The sequence below is a fragment of the Bactrocera dorsalis genome, chromosome 2 (genome assembly GCF_023373825.1).
Source record: "Bactrocera dorsalis isolate Fly_Bdor chromosome 2, ASM2337382v1, whole genome shotgun sequence".
In the NCBI taxonomy this organism is placed as follows: domain Eukaryota; kingdom Metazoa; phylum Arthropoda; class Insecta; order Diptera; family Tephritidae; genus Bactrocera; species Bactrocera dorsalis.
The window spans coordinates 152,019-171,587 of NC_064304.1; the positions used below are offsets into that span (position 1 = coordinate 152,019).

The window sequence follows — 19,569 nt, forward strand, 5'->3', positions numbered from 1 at the left end:
CTTAGGTGGTCCAAAAATGTAACTCATAGATTGTAAGATGAATCTTTCCTCTGGTAACATATGTCCTATCTCAAGTGTATTGTAGATATTGTAGAATGTAAGATTAATAGCGGGATTCTGTAACCAGTCTCTAGTCTCTATTTGAGACATTTTGAGGCAAAGTCTCAATTTGAGACTAGTTACTATTCACTAAACAGTCTCTAGCGTTAGTCTCAAAATATTGAGACCTGGTAGTTAGCAGGTCACAAAACTAAAAAGAGCTCTTGTCTGCCATTTTGAATATACTGAATAGAGATCATCATAGATATTAATCGATTGTCGTTTCTTTATATTTTGTAAGCCACTCAAACACGAAAAGATGAAAAATAAATCAATTTTACATAAATTTCGTAAATATTATGAAACAAAGTCAACATATATTTTTATTTTTATTGATAATTATGTTTTTTGACTATGTTATAGGAAATTTAATATTTGTTATCGACATATTTATTTTCATTCAAGTGTAAAAACATCTCTGAATAATGAAATGTAATAGATTTTGTGACTGTCACTGACAGAATAGCAAAATCATTTCAAGTCTCGAAAATTGTCTCTAACTCAAAATCTCAAATTTAGAAACTTGAGACTGTCTCACGTTACAGAATCGCACGGTAATATTTGTATCTAGGCTTAAGCAAAATATTGTATTTAAGAAAATGTAATAAAGAAAACGGGGCAGTTGCCCGTAGTTGCCCAAAAACAAACGACGTAATTAATTGGCGATCCTGCCAGGAGCATCGTAAAACTCCTGTTGGACCAAAAACAAAACGCAAACAAGTATCGCGAACTCGCGAGAAAAGAAATACAAAAATACTAGTGTGTTACTCAAAGCGTACGGTAGCAATTAGAAACGCACTAAGCAATTAACGGCAAAGTAAAAAAGGTTGAAAAAACGCTAAGTCCAAAAAGAGACATATAAGCAAAAAAATCTCAGCGCCACTTAGAAAAATATTGAAAAAATTTCGAGTGTGTGTTTGTGCCACCAATTGCCAATCAAACGCAGCACGTTTAAACCGATTACGGGCGAACAACAAAAAATTTAAAACAAAAAAAAACTACAACAGTTTCACAAATAAAGTGATTTTAAAATCTGAATTGAAAAACCAAAAACTGAAAGTGAAAATTTTTGAAAATTTCAAACAAATAGAAGAAAGTGCGTGGATCTATAAACTATCCACATAAAAACAAATAAATAAAAAAAATTTTCACCAAAAAACTTATTTCATTTAAACCTCGCACACGGCCGCCAACGACGACCATTGCAAAGGCAACAATAGCCGCAACAGTAGCAACAGTAGTAACAACAGCAATAGCAACAGTAACAACAGCAGCAGTAGAAGCAGCAACATAAAATTAGTTGTAAGTAAGGCTTATATTCATTAATTAAATGGGAAATAAACCCACTAATATTAAGTATAAAAATTGTTTATTGTGAGTATTAATATATATCTTGCTTCATGAAACTCACAAATACATATAGTATATAAAAAAAAGGCAAACCCGAAAAATAACGATTATAAAAAAGAGGCGATAGGAATAAAGAATTTTTAAGAGATCAAGATAATTTTATAACTTTTCAAAATGGCAGTGAATAATTTTACTGGAGACGATATAGCTAGATTAATAGCTACACAAACCGCAAACTTAAGAACTGAGATAGCTCAGTTGAGTAATAGAATTAAAATTCTAACAGATGCGTCACATGTAACTGAGTATGAAACTCAAAGAATTAACGATTCCATAACATGTGACGAAAATTTAGACATAATGAAGTCTTTGCCAGAATTTTCCGGTAAATCTTATGTCAGCTGGAGAGAAGCTGCAAAGAATTTGATGAGCCTATATATTGAAGGTAGTAGAAGGTATTTTGGAGCACTAACTATCCACCGAAATAAGATTGTAGGTAATGCCAATGATATGTTAACTAATCATGGCACAGTTTTGAATTTAGAAGCAATATTTGCAAGATTAGATTTTGCTTACGCCGACAGACGACCAATTCAGGTAATTGATCAAGAGATGAGCGTTATGAGACAAGGATCGACATCCTTAACTGATTATTATAATGAAGTCAATCAGAAATTGACGCACGGCACCAATTCAGATATTACAAAACAATTAAATATCAAGAATCGAGAAACCGCGTTAAGAACTTTTATAACTGGTTTAAATTACCCTCTAAACCAAATATTATTTGCATTAACACCTACCGATTTGCCAAATGCTCTTGCTAAAGCACAAGAACTTCATTCAAATCAAATACGATCGCAATTTGCTTTGAAATTTACAATCATGAAATTGGTTCACGAAACAAGCCTCAAGCTAACCGAAGATATTCGAATTTTCAGAATATCTTAAGGTACCCCCAAATGAATAATAATTCATACCAAATGTATTCCAATCACCCAGAACCTATGAAAGTGGATCAATCAATCCAATTAATAAATAAACCCAGTCATGTGCAAAGAAACCAACCACATGTTAGGAGTAACAGGTATAATTGGCAGACCAATTATCAGCCAACAAACATACCAAAAAGGTCAATTGAAAGTGCACAAATAAGCGCACAACCTCAACCAAAAATTCAACGAATTAATAATATTGGTGAGAACCATTTTTTAAGGGTAAATTCTGATTTGCCGTATGTTATTAAAACCGATACAAAAACTGGGCAAATCTTTAGAATTCTCATAGATACGGTGGCAACCAGCTCATATATACGGGCCGGAATTTATAATAATAAAAACCTTTTAGTAATTAAGAAGAAGGTTAGAACCATTCATGGTTCGACCATAATAAAATATTTTCATAATATCAATCTGTTTGGTATACAGGAACGTTTTTATGAAATTAACAATTTAGAGAGCGATCTTTTATTTGGAATTAATTTCCTGAATAAAATCGGAGCGACAATAGATATCCCAATAGAAAATTGATTTATGGGAATAATAAAACAGAGAAAATAAATTTTCTCAATGATTTAATTATACTAAACCCCTTGGGACAAAAAAGTCCTGAGGCACCCGTCAATGATAATATTAGCAAAAATGATTCTAAGGATAGAAAAATTAATGAAGCAAATGCTCACAACATTTTAAAAATAAATAATGTTGAAATTTCTAACGAAGTTGCTGATACGTACAAATGTAATAATAATGAAACGAAAGATATCAACATTCCATTGCTAAGAGAGGATGTTATTAAAATAATAAATAAAGCTCATCAAAATGTTAACATGGATTTACCTTTTAGAACAGATATTAAAGCAGAAATTAGAACTGAGGATGACAAACCTATATGGTCCAAACAATATCCTTATTCTATATCTGCAAATAATTTTGTTAATAAGGAAATCGAAAGTTTACTCGCAAAAGGGCGACATAATAGTATGTTCAAAAACTCTAAAGGAACATATATCTCATTTGAAATATATAGTACAAACCCTCGAAAAGCCCATATGAAAATATCTATAGAAAAATCTAAATTTATAGAAACCGAGGTGGAATTTTTAGGATACGTTGTATCCCATAAAGTTATAAAAACTGATTCCAAAAAAGTAGAGACAATAAAAAATTACCCATATCCCAAGACGTTACGACAACTTAGAGGATTTTTAGGATTAACGGGATACTATAGAAAATTTATAGGAAATTATGCAACAATAGCTAAACCACTAACAAAACACTTAAAGGGAGAAAACGGTAAAATATCGCAGTATATGTCCAAAAAAACAATTATTAATCTTGATAAAGAAGGAATTGTTGCTTGTGAAACCTTAAAAAGAGCGTTACAAGAACAAGTTGAATTAGCTCAACCAAACTTTGAGAAAAAATTAATTTTAACTACTGACGCATCTAATGTTGCTGTAGGTGCAGTCTTATCCCAAGAAGGAAGACCAATAACATTTATTTCAAAGACATTAAACAGTACCGTAATTACAAACGTAAAAGAATTATTCGCCATAGTTTGGTATTAGTAAAAAATTTATTTGTAAAAAATTTAGAAAAAAATTTAGAAATTCATACGGATCATCAACCATTAGCATTTGCAATGTCCGAAAAAAATCCAAATGTTAAAATGAAAAGATGGCGAGCTTTTATTGAGGAGTTTTCTCCAAAAATTATTTATAAACCGGGAACAACAAATGTAGTTGCTGACGCATTATCAAGACAAGTATTAAATAATTTAACTAGTTCATGTGAGTCGAGTGACTCAAGTAATTCACTAATAGAAACCCAACATTCCGCAGAAAGTAGCGATGAGTACCAAATTCATGAAACAAAAAAACCTTTGAATCATTTTAAGCAGCAGATAGTAATCGATAATGGAGCAAGAATTACTGTCTTAGAGACTATTTTTTCTTTTAATAATAAACGTTTTTTAATTGAATATGACAGACCAGAAAATATAATTGGTATTTTAAAAGAATATATGAATCCAAAAGTAGTTACAGGAATATTTTGCACACCTAAAGTGCTATATGCAATAAAAAACATTTTGAAGGAGACATTTCCCACGATAAAATTTCTATATACTAAACTATTCCCTAATGATTTATGCAATAAAGAAGATCAAGGATCGATAATCGAGCAAACACATAATAGAGCACATAGAAATTATAGGGAAAATTTGGCACAAATTAGGCAGCAATATTATTGGCCTTTAATGATAAAACAATTTAAACAGTACGCAAAAAATTGTAGCATATGTAATAGTAATAAATATGAAAGACATCCGAAACTAATTCCAATAGGGGAAGCACCAATACCAAACAAAGAGGGAGAACAACTCCATATAGATATTTTTTTCGCACAAAAGCTTAAATTTCTTACATGTATAGATTCATATTCCAAATTTCTAATCGTAAAATATATAGAAGACAAATCAAATTTAGAAGAAAAAGTTTTGGAACTGTTACAAACATTTCCAAATGTTAAAAGTATAGTTATTGATAATGAACCAGGCTTAAGTACGATACAGTTCAAGTCTTTAATGGAAAGGATTAATGTGCAAATGTATTATTGTACACCACGCCACAGTACAAGTAATGGCCAAGTAGAAAGAGTTCATTCAACACTGATTGAAATCTCCAGATGTTTAAAGCAAGAACACAGCTTAATTAGTAATTTTGAATCAATTATGAGAGCAGTTCAACAGTATAATAAAACAATTCATTCTGTAACAGGTAAACAACCTTGCAACATTTTATTTAATAAGGAGCCTCATGATAATATGCAAAATGTATTGCAAAATGCTCAAGAGTAAATGCTAGAGTATCATAACAAGAAAAGGCTTCAGAAAAGTTATCAGAAAGGAGATATTATTTATGAAAAAATTTATGGGGAAAGAAATAAATTGAACCCCAAGTACAAAAGGCAAGTAGTATTAGAAGATTTAGGAAATACAATTAAAATACAAAACAGAAACAGAATAATACATAAAGATAATATCAAATCTTAAATTAATATGCAAGAAAAAGAAATTTTTGTCTAAAAGTTGTCACATTTAAAAAGACTTCAATCAAAAAAATGATTAGAAGTAAAAGATAATATAAAATGTATCTAGGAGTCAAATTTAAATAAATTGTACATATAAATTAAGATTTTAAAATGGTACTGTTTAAATTGATAAAATAGTCTATAGCCTCACGTACTATATCCCTTTGAATCGGGACGCTTCAATTTAGAGGTGGGGGAGTTAATACCACCAGTTCATATTACATGAACATATTCTATTTCTGTTGTAAATACTCGTATGCAACCCATATGGTACTTTGCTAATACTGTCCGCCTTAGGTGGTCCAAAAATGTAACTCATAGATTGTAAGATGAATTTTTCCACTTGTAACATATGTCCTACATAAGTATGTCCTATCTCAAGTGGATTGTAGATATACTTCCTAGAATGTAAGATCAATATTTGTATCTAGGCTTAAGCAAAATATTGTATTTAAGAAAATGTAATAAAGAAAACGGGGCAGTTGCCCGTAGTTGCCCAAAAACAAACGACATAATTAATTTATATGTATGTCTCTAACTCAATTATTTTTAAGCTATACAAACAAAGTGAACAAAAGTATGTATGGTATTTACTACATAGCAACATGTAAATACATACATATATGTATACAAGAGTATAAAATGATAGTAATGTGCAGGTAGGCTGCCGAAGCGCAGGACAGTCTATGTTAGATTTTTCAACTTCAGAAGTCATTAAATGTGAAAAGAGGATTGTTTTATGCACGATACAAAAAAGGAGGTAAATAGATAAGTTCTAATTGAACTAGTATTTATATATAGTTCTGAAGATGGGGAAGCATGGCTCGAAAATGTATAAGCCCGAACTTTATCCCACTTTTTTGACATACAGACAAACCATTATAAAAGAAAGATTATCCATTTATTTCAGTTATATGTATCACACATTGATCGACATTTTCGATCAAAAGTCAACTATAGGTACCGGGGTCTAAATATTCGGTACCTAGGGGCTTGAACAGGTTTCATTGGATTCCAACAATTTTTGGACATAAGGAGGCACACGCTAAAGGCATTAGTCGTGTAAAGTTTTATCCAGTTATATTATATTAATTCCTTCCTGATCTGTGTACCGGAATCTGAACTAATCAAGTGGATTTCAAAATTGTGCAATATGGCAAATAGGCGTGGTTGTAGTCCTCTTTCGCAGGTTTTCACACTGTGATATTAGAATGTAAGGAGAATGCCACCCAGCAAATTTTGTCGAAATCGGTTAGTCGAATCCTGAGATATGGAGTTTGACCAAAAGGTAGACTTGTTAGAGAGCGGGGTCACGCCCACTTTTCCAAAAAATTATCCTCACAGGTGCCCCTTGCAACTGGGATCCTCTGTACCAAACTATAGCTTTATATCTTAATTTAGTGCTTAGATATGGCACTTTAAAGGTTTTCGGTTAATGACGATTTATGGGCGTAGCAGTGATCCATCTACGAGCTCGAATTGAAACCTACAAACCAAGTTTCATCAAGATATCTCAGTTTTTACTCAAGTTACAGACGGACGGACGCACAGACAGACAGTCAACGGATTTCAACTGTTCTCGTCTTCCTGATCATTTATATATATTAGTTTAAAAAAGCTTTTACTAGATTACTAAGACATCTGTCGTAAGAGCTTATACTCATAAAATTTCCTATTTATACGAAATTACAAATTTTTACAAATAACAGTTATTTTTTAATACAAAACATTTTCTTAAACCAATTTAATTTAAGTCAACTTTTTTCATAATGTATTTTTTCCTAACAAAACCATTCATTTTTTCCTAACCAAATACAGAAGGAAGAACATGAAAACTTTCACAAAATTGTGAAAACATTCCAAAGTCATTTTGGAAACTTTCATTGAAATGTAAATATACGGATTATATATTAATAAACAGACTTATAAACCTCATATGTCACATGTTGTAAAACTTGAACAATATTAGTTTATTAAATTAAGCAATTAGGCTTGACATAACTTATTACTATAAATTAATAAATACAAAGAAAAGTTGGATAGTCAACCTAGTTGTATATATGTATTTTATTTGTCAAAATTATAATAATGTGCACATTTTACTCTTCGATTATCACAATATAGTACATTATATATATTATGGTGGTATTTTTATCAAAATAAAGTAGTAATACAATTTTTTTATTAAGTATATACTCATACATTTTCGTTTATGTAGGTATATGTACAAATAAAAGGCAGATATGCACATACATAAATAGTGAAACATATATGCGGATATATAGTATATATGTGAACATTATTGATGATACTTTGAGTATCGTTCAATACTTTTTACTACAAAACAAATGACATTTATAATTTGGTAAGATAAATGAATATTACAGATATTAATATTAATTTTTAACTCAAATAAAGTATGTTTAATTACCTTCCTAGATAATGGATTTTGTGATGTTTCATAGGAACTAATTATTTTAAAGTTTCTTTTTACTATATACCGATTGAACTTTATTGTTACCAGACGCTGCATTTGTGGATTGGGTTCATGGGGGAGCCTTCTGGGCACTTAAATTCCCTAGCAAAATCTTTGGAATTTGAAAGTGTCCCAATGACGCGAAATCGGCCAGGGCTATGTATTGCGGTGTTTAGTTTATTGCGTACAGCTTCTGGTCGCATGGCCCCACACCATACTTGTCCAAAATTGAGAAAAAATAGCTGTTCGCCAGTCATATCGATACCGGGAAGTCTCTCATCAGCAGCAGCTTGAGGATTATTTCTCAACCAGTTTTTGTAAGCATGGAAAGCTTGGCGTAGACCCCCATTGTCAGCGATATTTTCACCTACGTAAATATAAAACAAAAATCATATAAGAAATAAATAGAAAAGATTTCACTGGGAAGTTCTTCATTTATTTATTCATATTCAACGAATTCAACGAATAAATTTATAAATTAGGTCTGATGTTTTCTCCGGGATAAAATCCTAAGCTACTGAACCGATTTTAATCCAACGTACCAACTTACAAGACAGGAAAGTTATTATCTCAATTATATTAAATAAAATCAAAACATTCTTAAATAAAAAATATAAAATAATAAAACAAAACAAAAAAAAATTATTATTATTAAAATGTAATTTTGAGTAAAATGCCAAATAAAAAATTCGAATTTAAACCTTAAATACCGAAAATATCGTTTCCGCCATTGCACTGTATTGGAGTTTATTGTAATATTACATCGACACTAGGTGTATCCGGATTTACTAGTACTTCTATATAAATATTTTTTTCCTATTGTGGGAATGAAACGATATGGCAGCACAGAAAAGTCAGAAGAAGAATATCAGCAAGACCAGTAAGACGAGTAAGAAGTGTACGACGTGCGGCAAGATAGAGCTAAATTAATTCTAATATTATATAAATCGTTTTTTCCTTTGATCTAATTGATCTTTCCCACACTATTGAATTAATGTAATTAATAAAACCTCACGTCAACGGCTGACCTTTAGATTGAAATATTGGTGATAGAATTACTTGTTCAAACTTGATAATAAGTGCAAGAAAAACTGTAACGACTAAAGAAAGTTCGTAATTGTCCATAAGTAAATGTGCTAAATGTATTTTAATTTTAATAATAGTATGTCTGTATCTCCAAAATTCGTCGAATCGAATTAAATTCCTAAGATCCCATACACCTTATTGAACGATTTTCGAACTTTCGACTGACTTTGTACCCCATATATCGGCCAATATATGAGTTATCTTAACTAAATTGAGTGAGGGTATTCTTCTCCTAACTGTGCATCCCTGTGCCTATAATAGATAAAATAAATTAGGTGAAAACTTGCTTTTCCCATACTAATAACACGATTTTCACAAATCTGGTTGAATTTATTCTTTATAGTCTTGGTGATGGTATGGTTTGTGAGGTTCCTTAAGAAACTCAATACTACACCTGTATCTCATATACCTAAATTTTAAAAGATTTTCAAACTTCCGGTCGGCCTTATATCGTGTATATCGGTCAATATGTAAGATATCTTAGAAAAATAACTGTATATTGGATACGCTATAGTTTAAAACCGAAAATATTATTACGAAATAACTGTATATTGGATACACTATAGTTTAAAACCGAAAATATAATATATGAAATAATGTTATATTACCTGTAATAGTTTCCTTATTCTAACAACCTTATTATATTAATGGTTTAGCGCTGAACAAGAATAGAGTTGGTCTAAACTTTGGCCTCAATCTCACATTTCTAATATTACCAATTCTGATCTACTGGCTGAAGTTTTGCAAATCAACTTAATACTTTAAATTTAGCCTCTTCGGTTAAATTTATGTCAGATACATTAGAGAATGATTTTAACATAATTTTCGCTGACGGGAAGTAAAATATTGTTATGAAACCAATTGAGTCTAAGTATAATATCACTCAATAAAATACAAAATTTGATTGTAATTCAAAGACGATTTCGTCGAATTATGAAATAATAATCTTTCGCAACATTTTTATACTTTTGCAAACCTCTTCCTACAAAGGATAATAGTTTCGTTCAACTAACGGTTAAATGTTTCATCTAGAACTAAGCGAGATAGATATAGGGTTATATAATATATTATATTATATAAATGATGAATGTGCAAAATATAACTTGAGTAAAAATTGAGATATCTTGATGAAACTTGGGAAGCGAGCTTCTTAGTGGAAAACAAATTACGAGTGCGTAATTGGACCGCTGCCACGCCCAGAAAACGCTATTACCCGAAAACCTATAAACTGCCATAACTAAGCACTAAATTAAGATATAGAATTTCAATTTCGCACAGTAGGAAGGGGCACCTGTGGAAAATGGGCGTGACGCCGCCCTCTAATAAGTTTAAGGTACATATTTCCTAAACCACTAAACCTGTAACAATAAAATTTACCCGGCTCAAATATTATAAGAACTTCTACCAACAGCGTGAAAATGGATGAAATCGGGGGATAACCTCACTCACTTCCTATATAAAGGTACGGTTAAAAGTTACTAAAAGCGCCATAAATTAATAAATACACCAAGCCGGTGTAAAAATTGGACAATTGTCACCGCTCTCTGAACTCTAAATTTAGTACGTGACGTTTTTCTCAGATTCCTATGTCATATTGCGAAAATAGGCGAAATCGGACAACAACCACGACTACTTCCCATATAACACAATTTTAAATTTCATTTGAATCTCTCACTTTCCAGTGTACAAACCAAAAAGTAATTAATATAGCGGGATACAAAATTGCACTCAAAATTCTTTTAAAGTACGCCACCGCATGGACTCTAGTATTTATTGTTGACTTTTTACAGATATACAATTAAAATTCAAAGACAATCCTTTTCGGGCAAAAGTATTTCTGTATATCAAAAATGGGTTGAATCGGGTCAATACTTCCCTGAGCACCCATATACCTAATATAAAGATTTTCAAACTTGCGGGCGACTTTATGCTGCATATGTCGGCCAATATTCGAGTGATCTCAATGAAAAATGTGAGGAAAACTTCATTTACCCCTATATGACTAGTATCAGGATTTTTGAATTGTATATAAGTAAGGTACCTTAATACCCAGGGAATATTTTTTAGTATTTGGCATGATAATAGTTAATAGATAAAATAGGGTCGATACTATCCCAACTTCCACATACTACTTGTACATATAATTTTTGTTGTCTAACAAACTTAACTTATGCCGCATATGTCGGTACATACATATGTATATATAGAATTGCTTGGATTTCGATCTCTAGTTGGTATTTTACACTTTAAGGTATTACCCTGGCTTTGATTCCTGCAAGTTGCAAGAGTATAAAATGATTCGTTGCGCCCGAACTTAGCCCACGCTTACTTGTTTATTTGGAGATTTACTAACAGCTGAAGGCATTTCCGCGTCCTTCATCCTTGCAAGTTGCAAGAGTATGAAATGTTCGGTTAGACCCTTCCTTACTTATTTGTTTTTAAAGTTATATTTAATACATATTAATGTGTATAATATATATTAAGGCAATAAATAAATAAGAAAAAAATATTTTTTTTACTGCTTATGAAATCTTGGAAATGATGTATTGATAACTTACCTTGCGTGCTTTCGCCGTTTAGAGATATGCCCACTTCCCCGACTGTATAGTTACTGTACTGCGAAATTATACAACGTGCTCGTTCATCAAATCCTTTTATTGCCGCATCTGTCCACCATTTGTGTATGCTGCCGTTTCGATCAAATAGCCTGCCTTTATCGTCAAAGCCATGGGTCAGCTCATGACCAATCACTACACCTATTCCACCAAAATTTAATGATCTCGGAAAATGACGATGATAGAATGGGGGTTGCAGTATCCCGGCAGGAAACATAATTTGGTTCTTGTTTCGGCTATAGTATGCATTCACAATAGCTGGTGCTGTCTGCCAAGCTGTTTTATTTACCGACTCCTGAATCTTGTTTTGTTCTGTTTTGGCCGTGTGCAAAAGTACATGCAACGTGTTTTCAAAATATTTATCAGGGTGTATTCGTATACCTGTATACTTCTCGTTAAGCTCAGCAGGGTTAAGTATAAAGTCAGGATAACCAATTTTCAAGGACATTGCATTAACTTTTAGTTCGGCCAAATGCTTGGTACTAGAGTCCAACCAGTCCGTGTTTTTTAATATTTCACGAAAAGCTTGTTGTAGTTCGTGTGTCATTTTAAGTGTATCACGTTTACTATTTTCATCGAAATATCTGCGTACAAACATTGAACCGAGAGCCATGCCCATGTTAGTGTTTACTTGCGCTATGCATACCTTCCAGCGTTGGGGGCTCTCTTCTCGGCCAAATAAGGAATGATAAAATTTTTGTTTAGTGTCTTCGAAACGATCATCAACGTTGTTAATGCGATGACGTACAAATCGCCAAAGCAAATAATTAGATACTGTGGTAGGTTCAGTTGTGCGTATGAGGCGAACAAGATCATTCATATAATCTAAAGCATAAATCACCACCTGCTCAGTGTCGCGAACATTGCGATTTTGCAAGATGCTAAGGTAGCGGAGCCAATTAATCTCTGGAACTGCTTCATGCAAATGTTTAAGGGTCATACGGTTGTAAAGCTTAGTTACATTCAGGCGTTGCTCAGCAGGAGCTGTTATGGATGCGAGTTGTGTTTCGAACACCACAACATCTGCTGCTGTTTTGATTGCACGATCTCGGGAAGCACCCAACTTTTGCATTATCTCAGACATAAACAATTGATATGCTCTCAAATAACGTGAATTCATGTCTTGTAAGTAATATTCGCGCGTAGGTAATCCAAGGCTTGTCTGGTCAAACTGAATGACATTTTCGTCAGAGTTTTTAATATCTGGACCTACCCATTCAACGATTAGGATGTCATTATTATAGCGCCGTAGTTGCGCAGTCAAATTTAACCAATCGAAAGTTTGCGAGTTCCAGTTCGGATTTAGTACAGGCCATCCACCCAAGCTATCGATCAAATTCAATAGTGGTTTAATACCACGTTTTTGAAGAAGATTGGTGTTTATGCAGGATTGATATAAATATTTTGCTTTTAGCTGTGCATCATTTGAGTCTACATATTCCGTGAAGCTGCTCTCTTCAGATGAAAGATTACTGAGACTGAAAAGTGTAATCAAACGATTTCGCTTATTTATCGTGGCTTGTTGACGTTTATAACGACGAAGTACTAAGCTTAAGGCATCTCTATGCTCTATGATGTGTCGTCGGATGCGTGCAGATTTCTCCTTCAATTGTTTCTCGAGGTGATCAAAGGGTTTCGATGCATCTAATTCTTTTTTCACTGCACTTATAGCGGCAGGGGCTGATGGACCGGATTTTATAATATCCGCATGTGTTTCGACATCATGTTCGTAGTTATTATGAGGCATATTTACAATTTTGCTTTGAGCTGATACCACTTCTGTGGTTTCTTTCGATTCTAAAAGTTCCCTCAACACCACATCTAAATTTTCACGCAACATTTCAAATGTGTCAAAGCCAGCTTTATCCTTAGGTATAGGATGCAAACGCTCCCAATTTCCGCAGGCATATTTATAAAAATCAGTACAAGGATCAATATGATGGTCCATATATTTTTTCATTGTCTTAGCCTGTGCTATTCGTATTGTTTCCTTTGTGCCCTCTTCGTTCCAAAATGTTTGCAACGCCGAAGTGGATCCAAAAAGTTGTGCATCTTCATCGCTAAGGGGATTTTGTTCGTTAACTGTGTCAAAATTATTTAAATTTATCTTGCCACTTTGGGAAGCGGTATCATCGAAAATAATTTTGGATTTGTCGTAACTAATTTTATCAACAGAGGTTCGCCGCGAACGACGTCGCAGTAGTTGCTCAAGCATTTCGTTTATTAAACTAGAATCAGCTTTGACTGAACTTAATCTATCCAAACATTCCCGTGGTATTGCCGTAGTATCTCGTGGAAGGAAAGAGGTTCGCGCATCTTTCATAATATCTCTATCTTCCACTTCTATAGTTTCACTAAGACCAAATTTAAATGATATACATCGTTTAATACGTTCATGTTCGATTAGTTGTTTCTTTTTCATATCCACTGGTAGAATGAACTGTTCACTGATGATATCTTCTATTACATCCCTTTTATTAGGAAGCAAATTATTTGTGAAATCATCGATATAAGAATATTGCTGTGGCTGACGTTGTTCCTGCTGCGTTCGTAACGCTGTTAATATATTGTCAATCCGCATAAGCAGAATAAGCGCGATTGTTATTGGTAGCAATACCACTGGAAATATAATCAAAATTTTATTACATGTCATACCAGGACACCATTGCAGTCGACCAGTTCGTGCATTGATGCCTAGACGCATATTACGTTTGCGAATGCGGCATAGATTGTGCTGCTGTTGGTTAGAGCTGTGTACTCGAGGCAACGGATATGATTTAGAAAATGGGACTTTTGAAAAGTCCAAGTATGCATTTTCACCCATTCCCAACTATTTATGAAAGTTTGTAAACGACAGTTCTATGTAATTAATACTTTAATTGGTAAGCGGTATACCTCACTATGCATATATTTTAATATATATGTAGATATATATTCACAATTTATATTCGACTATTAAATGCATTAGTAAAGTAAAAACTTATTTGTATATACATGTATACGGGGACATTCTGTACTCAAATCTGCATAAAAATGTTGATTTTAAATCGGTTCAGTAAACTCAATCCATCCACTACCGCATAAAGAATTTCGGAGGATGGTACTTCAAAGCTACTATTTTCTGCTAACACACTTGTTTTCGCCGTTCGAATGGCTGTATTTGTCGCGCGCGCATTTTATACTGACTGAGCTACTCTTTTATGCGCCATTTCAAGTCGATTTATTCCAATTTTCTAACATCGAGTGACAGTCTTCGCATAGGGGCTTTTATTTTAATGTCGGAGGGAGAATCGTATGTTAGCAGAGGTCAAATTGAAACTACATCTGATTACATTTTTTTATATACCTATGCACATAAGCGCACATACATGTGAACATACCTTCTTGTAACAATAACTTATGCATGTGTAGAGTATGCCTATTTTTATTTTTATGTTTATGTACTACATACATGTGTATACTTGTACATACCTATTTTATGTGTGAATAGAAAGCGATATATGTAAGTATATTAAATTTGCAAACTTAAATATGTATGTAAGTATACAAAACGAAAATTAACAAAAAAAACACATTTATAAGTTCTTTCTAATTCTAATATAATTTTTAACATAACTTGCAATAGTTGAAAGCAAACAATAATAATATAAAAAATGATACAGTAGTCTGTGATGGCTTACTAATTATACTCAGACAATAGTTAATAAGATGATAACGAAATTGTTGAGTCAATTTAATACTATATACTACTACGCTAATGAATGTTTACTTTTGCAATAAAATTGTATTCTAACATGCCAGTAAGTCGGCATGGGACTTAATATAGTGTACTGGTCGCAATATATGTATTTATATTGCAAATGCATAAAATAATACTAAAGCTCTATGCCAAGAATAAAATAATGTATGTATGTATATTATATTTGCTAAAAACCGTTTCTTCAATTAAATTTACATAATTTCATCAAAACAAAAAAAGAAGTTTTGAGTTTTGTAGTTAATTATGTATGTATATATAAATGTATATGTTACATAACCATGTAAAACTGCTTTTTCAACCTACGTTGGAATCCCTTGTCGTCAATATATACTATTATATATACATACTTGAATATGTGTCAACAGGCCGTGTCTACATAAGAAAACACAAACAATTTTCAAAAATTATTATTTATTTAGAGTTATGCTAGTAAATAGGGTGGCGTTGTTGTATAAATAATCCTTTACACGATTGCTTAGTTTTATATTATTAGAGTACATTAATTTTTAATTTTGACATAGAAATTCCATTTTAGAACTTACTTCTGAAATTTAATGCCTTAATATACAATATACATACATGTTCCTAGATGTCTATTATAGTATCCCCTTATAGTACCTGGGCGTAAGATGCGATCAGGTATAAAGACTCACACGGGTACTGCAGAGTATCAGTATAAAATATGCATTTTTCAGCATATGTATGCATGTGTAGTACTGTAGAACCAAACACTGCAAATTTTGTTGATTAATTATTATGGTAGAAAGCAATGTTTAAATGGGCCCACAGCTTCAGTTTACAGAAATAATAGAAAAAGTGAGAAAAGGTGGATATGACATGAATTACACATTATTAACAGAAATTTTAGTTTCGTATTAGCATTATTTCCCCATTATTTCTTTTTTAAGATATAATATATACATAGATAAAAAACTAACAACTAAGTATTGCAATCCACGCTGTGACGAAAACGCCTATTCATGTGCCCTGTTGTTATCCAACAAATGCAAGCACTTAAAAGTTTCAAGTCAGGATTGAACTGTGGTTATCTAATATAGTTTTTATCTTCCTCCATTAGTCTGATATATTAACTATTTAAATATTTGAATTATCCTACCGGGTCTCGTCATATCAGCTTTTGTAAGAATACATATAAAATTTTGCTATAGGGTCATATGTATATGGAATATTTTGCTCACTGTAAAATATACACTGTAATACTATTTCGTCAAATATGTGTATGACATGTATATATTGTATGCTCTCTCTTTTCCATTTTATCAGATGTTTAATTAAATCCAGCATTATACTTGCACTAGATGTGTAAAGTAATTTAAGAGCAAATATTGAATTAATTTGGTTACAGCAAGCAGAGAGTGGACAATTCAATTTTATTTTCGTTCTAAACTCTTGACTGCAATCGGGGATTCTATATAAAAACGCTCTCTATGTTTTTTCTTCATGATAGCGCAAAATCTCTCTTAATAAAATGATTTGACCGTGGCACAAAATTGGGAATTTTCAAAGCTATACATATATATGTATATGTATGTACGTATACTCATACATAATTGCTTGCGCTTATGAATACAGTGAAATTCCCCCTTACGGACAGTTTGACCTAAGCGAAATTCCTCATAACAACCCACCGTTGTAGTGTTTTTGTCCGGATATGAGAGCTGTCCACATATGGGAGCGTAGCAAAAACGTATTTTTATAATGTAAGAGACTCATGTCGGTTATGGGAGGTGGCTGGCTATAGGGACTGTTCGTAATCGGAAATTCCACTGTAATTTCTTGAGATAAAGTCCCGTTAAATAGTTTGAATTTGAATGTATCGTCCGTCAGAAAACAATCAATTTACGCGTCTAAACTACAAATGAAGAGCAATCACTGCAATCATTCTAATTTGCATAGTTATTAATCCAATTAGCTAATATGTACATATATTATCCTTAACGAAAGCGACAGTAATTGTCTTATGCCTTCCAATTTTATAGCTATAAAATTGCCTTTGTATAGTATGTGTAAATGTACATAAATACATACTTGTATTATCAAGATTTGCACATTTTATTCCTTATATGCCTGATATTCATATTCGCCCGCAGTTTTTGATATTTCTTTCTAGCTTTGCTGTTTTTTGCTTTGAATGGAATAAATTGTTTATAGAAAAGTTGATTTTCATTACTTTATGTTTTTAAATTTTTTTATGTGACACACCTTGAAATGGGTTCTTGGTTTTGTTATCATTATATAAGAATGATACCCAACGTTCGTGGAATATAATGTTATGTTATGACTATGATTCAATTATGTTAAGTGGTGTCGATAAACCAAAAACAACAATTCGTGAGCGCTAATTGATTTCATAATGTCAATTTAGACGTTTTCTTGTATATTGCTTAGTTTTCATGATTCAAAACAAAATTTTTCAAAGATTTAAACAAAGGAACATCCGTTTTTTGAGTGATAACCGAATACTGAAAATAACACAAAATCATTAAAATGTAAACAGAAAATTTATGAGAAAAACAGAAACCAAGTGATTTGACATTAGGGGTACAAACACTTTCTATCGACTTAACATTCTAACTTTCTATTCTATTCTATATTGAATCGTCACCAAAAAGGTTGGTTTCCATAGTTTCTTAAATTTCTTTGTGCTATTTTATTCTAAAAATAGTTTCAAATATTAATTTTAAAAGCTATTAAATGGTCATGTCCTTCTAAACAATTGATATTAGTTTAAAAATACATTTAAACAATCTAATTTAAATATTATTATTACTTAATTTTAATTTTCCCTAAAAAAACAACAAATGTATAACAATAAACAAGTAAGGAAAGGTTAAGTTCGGATGCAACCAAACATTTTATAGTCTTGCAACTTGCAATAAACGAAGCCAGGGAAATACTTTAGGAAGTAAAACCAATCATATAGAGTAAAGTCAGTCGGATGCTCGAAATCCTGATATTTGTTATATAGGGGCTAAGCCAAGCTTTCGCACAAATTTATCTATTTTAGGCACAAAGATTCATAACAATGAGTAAAATACGCTCTCTTATTTTCATTGGGATAACTCACATATTGGCCGATATATACGGTACAAAGGTAACCGGAAGTTCGAAAATCTTTATATTAAGTATATTGAAGTATTGGTGATATCAATATCATCGGCATACGCCAGCAGCTGTACACTCTTATAAAAGATTGTACCTGCTCGATTAAGTTCTGCAGTTCGAATGATTTTCTCCAGCAGGAGATTGGGGAAGTCGCACGATAGGGAGTCGCCTTGTCTGAAACCTCGTTTGGTATCGAACGGCTCGGAGAGGTTCTTCCCGATCCTGACGTAGCTTTTGGTGCGTGCAATTGGTGCTGCTCAACGTCTGTTTACACAGCCGTATTAGCGGCATAAAGGCAGCTCCTTTTCATGCTGTCGTAAGCAGCTTTGAAATCGACGAAGAGGTGATGTGTGCCAATTCTCCTTTCACGGGTTTTTTCCAAAATTTGGTGAATATCTGGTCGGTTGTTGATTTACCAGGTCTAAAGCCACACTGATAAGGTCCAATCAGTTTGTTGGCGGTGGGCTTTAATCTTTCACACAATACGCTCGATAGAACCTTGTACGCGATGTTGAGGAGGCTTATCCCACGGTAGTTGGCGATGATGACGAGATGTATCTCGAGAAGAAACTTTTCGCAGATTGTGGGGTCTCTTTTTTTATGGATTGGGCATAGCACACTTAAATTCCAATCGTTGGGCATACTTTCGTCCGATCATATTTTGCAAAGAAGCTGATGCATGCACCTTATCAGCTCTTCGCCGCCGTGTTTGAATAGCTCGGCCGGCAATCCATCGGCCCCTGCCGCTTTGTTGTTTTTCAGGCGTGCAATTGTTATTCGAACTTCTTCATAGTCAGGCAATGGAACGTCTGCTCCATCGTCATCGATTGGGGTATCGGGTTCGCCTTCTCCTGGTGTTGTGCGTTCACTGCCATTCAGCAGGCTGGAGAAGTGTTCCCTCCATAATTTAAGTATGCTCTGGGCATCGGTGGCTAGATCACCTTGGGGGGTTCTACAAGAGTATGT

The 19,569-nt window shown here is 32.9% G+C and overlaps 2 protein-coding genes across 14 annotated transcripts in view; both read right to left on the minus strand.

Moving 5' to 3' along the window:
- Positions 1-19,569, minus strand: part of LOC105233267 (glutamate receptor ionotropic, kainate 2) — a 144,586-nt gene that overhangs the window by 31,639 nt on the left and 93,378 nt on the right. The window lies entirely within an intron of this gene.
- On the minus strand, positions 7,807-17,542 carry LOC105233256 (neprilysin-4). Of its 3 annotated transcripts, none has more exons than XM_011215285.4 (3): positions 17,527-17,542; positions 11,661-14,336; positions 7,807-8,383 (listed from the first exon to the last, which is right to left on the minus strand). In XM_011215285.4, coding segments are annotated over exons 1-3 (3,003 nt in total). In that variant the 5' UTR covers positions 17,528-17,542; the 3' UTR covers positions 7,807-8,057. The 3 variants fall into 3 exon arrangements, with proteins under 3 accessions (XP_011213587.1, XP_049304632.1, XP_019848386.1); XM_049448675.1 differs by lacking the exon at positions 17,527-17,542 and adding an exon at positions 14,712-14,892; XM_019992827.3 differs by lacking the exon at positions 17,527-17,542 and having other exon boundaries at positions 11,661-14,893.

Excerpts from the sequence above, each read along its gene's own strand:
- LOC105233256 (XM_019992827.3), bottom strand. The coding sequence starts at position 14,541 with ATGGGTGAAAATGCATACTTGGACTTTTCAAAAGTCCCATTTTCTAAA. Across the intron at positions 8,384-11,660 it reads AAACGGCGAAAGCACGCAAG|GTGAAAATATCGCTGACAAT; the intron begins GTAAGTTATCAA and ends ATATTTACGTAG.